Source organism: Corvus kubaryi, unplaced genomic scaffold, assembly GCF_017639235.1.
Source record: "Corvus kubaryi isolate FWS band 111438036 unplaced genomic scaffold, C.kubaryi_AGA036_p1.0 37382, whole genome shotgun sequence".
NCBI lineage: Eukaryota > Metazoa > Chordata > Aves > Passeriformes > Corvidae > Corvus > Corvus kubaryi.
In genome coordinates, this window is record NW_024581124.1 from 5,950,880 (window position 1) to 5,959,488 (window position 8,609).

Consider the following 8,609-nt stretch of genomic DNA (forward strand, 5'->3'; position numbering starts at 1 on the left):
CAGCCGAGGAGACACCGAGATCTTCTTCTTGCCACGTTTTAGGGAATTGGGCAGCTCTGGAAGGAACCCAGACTGCCCAAAGCAAGACTCAGCAACTTGTCTGAAACAATCCCACATTCTCATCCTGGCTAAAATTGCCCTGCACGAGGAGGCTGATGCTTCCTGACACTCAGGGAAGGACATTCAATCTATCCAGCTGCCTCGGGACATTCCAAGATTCACCTGCAGAGTAACTCAATGTGTGGTTTCTCAGCACAGGCTCAGGGAATGACATCATCCCTGCACCAGGGCTCCTCTGGCTTCTGCCTTGGGACTGCTGCCAGCACCGGTGTCATCGATACGGTCACTGCTCTCCACTTACCCAGTCCACAACATCCTTCACGATGCCCAGCCAGTAGTACCGGCTCTGGATCCGGTGCACGGTCTTCTTCTGGCCCAGGTGGTTCCCGATTTCGGTGAAATGGCTTTCCAGGAAGACCTGACGCCTCCGCTCGGGATCCACGATCACCTCGCGCTTCTCCTCCTTCTTGGGTCCCACGTAGTAGAGGCAGCCGCCTGCGGATGCCAGAGGTCTGTCTCCAACACCACCCTCTCACAGCTGCTCGCCTCCCGAAAAAGGGTCACTTCCCACAGTGGGAAACACAGCTGAGACACAGCTCGGGAGCTGCTGCTGCCTTGGGAGCTCCTACTGCGCCTGGAGGAGCTGCTAAACTGGAATCACCCCTACACACACCCAGCGAGCTCTTCTGCACCCGGGACTGCGTGAAATCCTCCACTACAACAAAGCCACCGGGGTCCCCACAGGGCAGCCGTGGAGCACCGGTGCTACCCGGGGGTGACACGATCCCTGCTCCGTGCCCCTCAAGTGATGCCAAGGCACCGGGCTGGCCGGGGAGCGGCGGCGGTGCTGCCGAGAAGCCACATTCCCTCCCTACACCGAGGCTCCGGCACATCCCCCCGTGTCTGCGGGGCCAGCACCCGCCGGCTTCCCCCCACAGGCTGCCCCCGGGCCCAGCGGGGCAGGCCGCGACGGAGGGCAGCCCGACACCGCCGCCGTGCCCCCGGGTCCCCACCGTCCACGACGAACTTCTGGGCGTAGCGCTTGAGGTTCTTCCTCTTGATGGAGCAGAAGCTGGGCGGGAAGCAGCCCTCGGCCAGCAGCCGGTAGATGTCCTCGAACTTGCTGCCGTGGCCGCACGGCTCGGCCGCCACCACCACCTCCCGCTCGGCCTCGGGCAGCGCCGCGTCCATGGCCGGGCCGGGCCGGGCCGGGGCCGCGCTGACCCCGCCGCGCGCGTCCCTCGAGCGCGCCCCCGCCGCCCGCGCGCGCCCCGCGAGGGGCGGGGGGGAGCTCAGGGACCGTCTGCAAATAACCTTCGGCGGCCGCTGCCGCTCCGAGCAGACCCGGCCCGGCCGTGAGGGCTGTAGGGCAGCGGCCCCGCCGCGGGACCGGGCCGAGGTGACGTCATGGAAATTACAAAAAACAACCGGAAAACGGGGGAGAACGGTCAAATTCCGCCGCTTTCCGTTTTTGCCCCGGTTCGGAATTTGCCGATGCGCCCTCAAACGGACGGAAGCGGAGCTCTTTGAGGGCTGGACCGAGGCGCGTTCGCCGGCAGGGAACATGTCCGCGGGCCGGCCGTTCCGGGGGTGCGCCTGCTTTTTCACCGACAACATCTTCGTGGGGCGGTTCGGGCTCCACGTGCGGTACCGGGACGGGCCGCAGCTCCGCCGGGACCACGGCCGGGTACCGCGGGGGCGGGCGGGGCCGGGGGAAGCGGGCCGCGCCGGTGGCCGTGGCGGTGACGTGCCCGTGTGTTGCAGGCGCTGCGGGAGCGCGGCTGCCGGAGCGAGGAGCAGTTCCGGGAGGTGCTGCGGGAGGTGAGCGCCGGGACCCCCGCACAGCCACCGGGGACGCGGCTCACAGCGTCACACCAGGGCTTGGGTTGGAAGGGACCTTAAAACTTACCCAGTGCCACCCCTGCCATGGGCCGGGACAGCTCCCACTGTGCCAGGCTGCTCCAGCCCGGCCTTGGGCACTGCCAGGGGTCCCGCTGCTCTGGGCACCCTGTGCCAGGGCCTCAGCACCCTCACAGAGAAGGATTTCTTCCCAATGTCCCGTCTAACCCTGCCCTCTGTCAGTGTGGAGCCATTCCCCTGCCCTGACCCTCCATCCCTTGTGAAGGATCTCTCCCCACCTTTCCTGTCGGCCCCTTCAAGGCCACACTGAGGGCACCCCAAAGCCTTCTCTTTTCCGGGCTGAACAATCCCAACTCTCCCAGCCTTTCCTCACGGCAGGACTGCTCCATCCCTCTGATCATCCTGGTGCCCTCTTTGGACTCGCTCCAGCAGCTCCACGCCCTTCCTGAGCCGGGACCTCAGGGCTGGGGCAGCTCTGGTCCCGGGGGGAGGAGATGGGGAGCCCCGGCTCCCCTCAGGGATCCCCCACCAGTGGCATTTCCACCCCCCGGGGGTCAGTCCCGAGGGGAGTTTGAAGCTGAAGCCCCACAGAACCGGGGCACAGCTCCCAGCACCGCTGGGTCCCGATCGACCCCGGTGCTGGGCAGAGTCAGAGGGAAGAATTCCCCGCGGGCACCCAGCAGCGAGGAGTTTATACAGCCAACACCCTGCAGGAAAACGCCGTCATCCAACACCTCATCCCAGTGGCCTCTGAGCCGCTCCCTCCTTGGATTTCCTCCGCTGGCTCCCAGTGCCCTGGTTTGGCTTTCTTTGTGCCTTTTTGTGCCAATCCTTTTTAAAGGGAGATGGGATCACCCGGGGATCCTACAGAGGTTCACAATTCATCAAGAAATCCCTGCTTCTTTCCAGGCCAGGGACAGGGACCAGTCACACAACCAGCTCCAATGTCACCTGACACTAAGGGGACAGACAGGTTCTTTTAGGAATTCTTAGCAGGATGATGATGGCAGTAAATAGTACTGTTAATTAAAGCTTTATTAACTGGATATTATGATTCATACAGCACAGAACTTACGAGTAGAACAGCACAGGATTTCCCCAGGCAGAATCAATGGAGCACAACAAGCAGTGTAATGCAGAATTTATAAACCAGCTTCACTTAGGATTTCAAGACCCTAACTTTGATTGTAATTTATAATCATCTAGATCCTAATCACTTTTTAATCACCTGGGCTCTCTGCAGATCTGCATACAAGGTTTGCTGTATCAATATAAACATCATAAAGTAGACTTTAAAACCATATGAAATCATAGGAGTCCCTCAGTGCTCGGAGGAGGCAGATGACAGTGGCTGTCCCTGGCTGTGGGAGGTCACAGCTCTCACAGTCCAGCAGCAATTCCAGTCCAAGGATTTGTCACTGCTTGATTTTCTAGGCAGTGCTGGGTTACAGTTCCCTGCTCTGTGACCTGGTGCCCAGGGACCGTGGGGCTGGGAGGGAGGGGAAGAAACAATCTGAGAAATCTGTTTGATTTGTCTACTCAGTTCCCAAGACCTTCAGGGCCTGATAGTGAGGGAAAGGGAATGAACACAGGACCTCCTTGGTCCCAGGGAATGGCTGCTCACTCACTCTCCAGTGAGGACTGTTATAAATTAATCTCGTGAGGGGGAACTAAATGGGAAGAGCTGCCTGGATCAGCTGCTCAAACAGCTGCTTGCTCTGAAAGGGCAGCTTAGCCTGTCTCCACCATGCTTAGCAGTAATCCCTTCATGACAGGACTTGTCTCCCTCCCAGCAAATGTCTTCATTTTGGACAATGCTTCTACTGTCAGAACAAAAGCCAGATTCAGGAGGTGTCAGAATGCCTGAAAGGGCTGAAACCTCACAGCTCCACTTGACACTTCCACAGAAAGTCTTTAGTTACTTTTTAAGCCATCTGTAAAGAGGACATCTCCAACTCCTCTTGCCTTTCCAGATATTTACCGGACTTGTCCTGACCACAGAAAAACAAAGCAAACACTTTTGTCTCCCAGAGGTGCCCCTGAACAAAACAAACTGGTTTAAAGCAATGAGCAGATTCCTGTTTTAGTCAGCCCTTTTGGTTCCTGACAATATGCTCTGTTGTTTACTTGCAGATTGAGGCAGAAGTGCAGAGAAGAAAACAGTTAATCCATCAGTCAGTGGAACGAAGAGCCATCATCTCCAAGTGCTACAAACCAAAGCACCCAGAGGTGTACACTCTGCAGGTACACAGAATGTTTGGAATCTCTTTTGCACCCAAAAAAAATTACCTGAGAGTTTATTTTTGCAGTTCATTTCCCCCTCTCCTTGGCATTGCACAGTGCTAAAGCTGCACTGAATTAAAACCCATGTGTAGCATATGAAAACTGGATTGTAAACTTTAAAAACACAACAGCACAGCATGTTCTCCAGGCAAGATTCCTGGTGTTACAGCCAGGAAAGGCTCTTTCCTATCACACCTGTGATAAATCTGGCCAGTTACTCCTAGAAAACCATGAACTAAAGCAAGCAGCAGCTTCCCTACACCAGCAGGTAAAACACCAGTGACATTCTGCATTTCCTGCCGTGGAATTCACTCGAGTGTGACTCAGCCTTGCTCCTTAGGGACTGTGTATTTCCCTGGAAGTCCATTTCCCTCTTGGGCCGTGCAGGCTGATTGTGTTTCTGTGTGTTTTTCCCATCCTTCCCTCGACATCAGGATTCCTTCCTGGCCCCAGAGTTTCTGGAAATTGTGAGGTTCTGCACATCTCCGGGTGCTGATCTCCAGGGCCTCCTGTGCTACCTCGAGTCCTTCTCAGGTAAAGAAAACAACACCTCAGTCACACAGATCTCCCTGGTGACAGCTGTTCCCAAGCCCTGTCTCGAGCAGCTCTGATCTGACACAAGCTGAGGCAAACAGGATGTTACTCCCTGCCTGAGGAGGGTCTCTGGAGAGGCAGCACTTCTGCTCTGGATCAGAGGCTGTTTTCTGCTTTCCCATCCCAGCCTGCTGATGTCTCACCAGAGGCTCCAGCTGCAGCAGAGCTGGGGTTGTGGTTGTCCCACACCTCACCAGGGAGCCTGCTGAAGGAACACTGCTAGCCCAGGGAGCTTGGTTTCCCTCCCCAAGTGCTTTGCCATTGCAGACAGTCCCCGTTGGTTCGTCTGGGCTGAATTAGCTTCAGTCTAGATTTCAGTCTTTGAAAAAGAGATCTGGGTTTTATGCTTCCCTGGAGGCAGCTGTGAAGCTCTCTCCCTTCCAGAAATGCTGACAAGATGTAGAGGGGAAGAGGCAGAGTTGCCTCCTTTTCTCAAGGCAAAGAGACACCAATGTCTGTGTGCAGAGCTCCTGGATTTGTCCAGGCCACCAGTTCCAGCCTTCTCCTGCTCTGGAAATGAGGAACCAGCACAAAAAACAACAAATACAGAGCTGATCCTGGGGAGTGGTTCCAGCCCTTTGAGCAGCCTGAGCACAAAGTGGGGCCTGTGGATGCTGTGCTCTCACTGACACCAGCACAGGACACTGACACTGCAGCTGGACAGGCAGGCAGGAAAACTCCCACCTGGGATCTTCCCCAGCAAACACTGTCTCCCTTCTCCTGACAGATAAGAGGATCTATCGACTCCCAGTGTTCACAGAGGAGTTCTGCCAAGCCTTTGTGGACGAGCTGGAGAACTTTGAGCAGTCGGATATGCCTAAAGGCAGGCCTAACACCATGAATAACTATGGGGTAGGACTCGTCTCTTGTGCTTCTTGAGGGGGAGTGTTCACTGCGTTCACCTCCTCACTTCTCCCTCCCTCCAGTTCCAACGTGCCTCTCATTTTACACGGTGCAGTCTGAGTTCCATGTCCCCTTGCAGTGACAGGGTTGAGGGAATGTTACAGGGACAAAAGAAAACGGGAGTGCAGGGGAGGGGAGGTGGTATCTCAAAGAGCACCTTGTGCTTGAGCAATACAAATTTAAATCAAGGAGTCAGTTTTTCAAGAACACTCACCTTTTGATCTTATTACTCTGTGTTTCCCCCCATCCCTTTCCACCTTCACCCTCCTTCCTTTTTCTTGTAGCTGGAGCCTTTGCTCTAAAGTCCTTGATCTGAGCCAGCAGCAGAGCTGGAGGAGGACAGCAGCTCTGCAGCAGCTCTGAGGAGCAGCAGCTGTGGTTGCTCAGCTGTTTCCCCCTCCTGTCCTTGGCACAGGTTCTGCTGAACGAGCTGGGGATGGACGAGCCTTTCCTGACGCCCCTGCGGGAGCGCTTCCTGCAGCCCATCACTGCCCTGCTGTACCCGGAGCTGGGCGGGGCCTGCCTGGACAGCCACAAAGCTTTCGTGGTCAAGTACTCCCTGCACGAGGACCTGGACCTGAGCTCTCACTATGACAATGCTGAAGTCACCTTGAACGTTTCCCTGGGAAAAGAGTTCACAGAAGGCAACTTGTACTTTGGGGATTTCAACCAGGTACTGACCACGGCCCACTCCCCTCTCCCTCCTCGGCCCCCCAGTTTCCAGGCATCAACCGTGTTCTAAAAAACAATTACTCACTTCTGACAGTCAAACCTGCTCTGTCCCTTCCCCATTTTTTGTATGGCTTGGTTGTACAGGAGCCTTTTCTGCTGCAATATTCCAATATTCAATACCAATATTCAGGTTTCAAAGACAGGACAGAGGCAACTTCGTAGTAGAAACTGGAGTGAAACAAACCAGCCCCTCTTTCCACATCTGAAGCTGGGAGCAGGGAGGTGCTGAGAGAGATTTATTTCAGATATGACTTAAACCTAAATCTCTAGCACCTGCTTTTAGGGCAAAAGAGGGGGGAAAGCTCCCACACAGCAGTGACACATGGGGTTTTTTTGATTGAATCTCTTTAAATTCCCTCTGAACTTGGCACTGGGAATGAGGTGCAGTTTGCCCTCTCCATGTTGCTCCCTGGGCGCTGTGGGGGAAGAGGTGACAAGTTTCAACTATTTGAGGGACTTTGTGGTGTGACACCGAATCCCCCTCCCTTTGTTGCAGGATCCCAGCCCCGTGCCGCAGTACATAGAGGTGGAACACGTGGCAGCCCGGGGGCTGCTGCACCGAGGAGGGCAGATCCACGGCGCCCTTCCCATCGCCTCCGGGGAGCGCTGGAATCTCATCGTGTGGATGAGATCATCGGCCATCCGGAACCAGCTCTGCCCCATGTGCAACAGGAAACCCGAGCTGGTGGAAGCAGAGGGCTTTGGGGATGGGTTCACAGAAGCCCTGGGAGAGGAGGTGGCCCAGACCGTGAATCTCTGTGCCTTGGGGTAGCGGCTGGTGCCGCCTGATTTCCCCACACCAAGTTGCCCAAAGCTCCTTTCTGACCTCTCAGGCTCTGCTGGGTGCACGAGTCCTGTAAGAAGCAGCTCTCACCTTGGGAAGGGATGCAAAGCCAGCCCTGCCAAGATTCCAGCTGGAAGAGCTGGACCTCGGCTCGTGAGGGCTCACGCTGGGGCTGGAGGACTCTGTGTCAGACACAGAAAGCCCCAACACCGAATCACTGCAGGAGCTCTGTCAATATTTCCAAGTGCACAGGGAAAACACCCAGAGCTCCTTGGCCTCTCTGCCACCAGCAGCATCCCAGATCCCACTGGGAACAGGAGAGGATGGTACAATAAGCCATTTCTGGGCTGTTCTTAGGGCCTCTTGTCCTCTTCCAGGGGAAGAGCCTTTTGTTGCTGAGTGGCAGGGAAGGATCTGCTCAGAAATGAGACCCAGGTGATTCACAGTGGGCTGCTGGGAATGGCATGGAATTGTCACCACTGGATGTTTGTCTAACCCAGGCTCAGAAAAATCCATCAGGAGCAGCACAGGGAGCACTGATCCCCCAGGGTGGCTGAGAGGTCTCCCAAGGCTTCTTGGGGGCAGAAACTTCCCGTACAAAGGTTTTGTGAACATTTTTAAGCAGAGACAGAGCTCTGGGAGCTACCTGCAGCACAGCAAAACCTCCCAGAGGAGGGCAAGATGGACATTTAACTCCCTTTGCTTTAGTTACATGAGCAAGTGAAAATATAAAATAACTCCCAACCTGGATGCAGCAGACAGGCCTGGGGCTTCTTAATTTGACACCTGATGGATTAGAAGGGTCAGGTGCTTTCCCCTCCTTACTTCTATCTGGCTGAGAGCATGTGACTCTTCCACCTACTGAACAAATTAAAGAAGCCAAATATCTCTGATTTGGTGTCTGCATTTGCCTCTGTGGAAAATGAGTTCTGTCTATTCGACAGCCACTGGTGCATTTATAAGGGGCTTTTCCATTCACCGTTCAGTGCAGTAATTACAGCACATGGGTAATGACATCGGGAGTTGTGAAAGGCTGAACGTGAGCGGGTGCAGCTCGCACAAAAGGTGTTTATTGAAGCTGTCCCAGCAGAGCCATTAGCACAGGGCGCTGATGAGCTTCTCATTAGCAAAGCCCATTCAAATTACACCGGCAGAAGGAAATCGGCGGTTGTACCTGAGCGAGGAGCCGCTGTCAAGAAACGCAGTCTCGAAGCCTTTATCTCGTTCACTAGCGAACGTGAGCGCTCCCAATCCGCCCGCATTCATCCCCAAAAACTGAGCTACGGGGCGGGGGCAGCCCGGGCCAGGCGGCCCCGGAACCAAAGAGCGCGGCCCGGCTGCCGCCCGGCCCCGCGCGCGGCGGACGGAGGCGGGAGGCGGCCGGCGCGGCCCC

The 8,609-nt window shown here is 55.8% G+C and overlaps 1 protein-coding gene across 1 annotated transcript; it reads left to right on the forward strand.

Moving 5' to 3' along the window:
- The first annotated feature begins 1,067 nt into the window (after positions 1-1,067).
- OGFOD2 (2-oxoglutarate and iron dependent oxygenase domain containing 2) lies at positions 1,068-8,109 on the forward strand. The gene is made up of 7 exons (XM_042034846.1): positions 1,068-1,747; positions 1,825-1,881; positions 4,054-4,164; positions 4,638-4,737; positions 5,525-5,649; positions 6,116-6,373; positions 6,929-8,109. Exons 1-7 carry the CDS (start codon positions 1,169-1,171, stop codon positions 7,202-7,204), a joined length of 1,506 nt encoding a protein of 501 aa, XP_041890780.1. The 5' UTR covers positions 1,068-1,168; the 3' UTR covers positions 7,205-8,109.
- Positions 8,110-8,609: the final 500 nt, after the last annotated feature.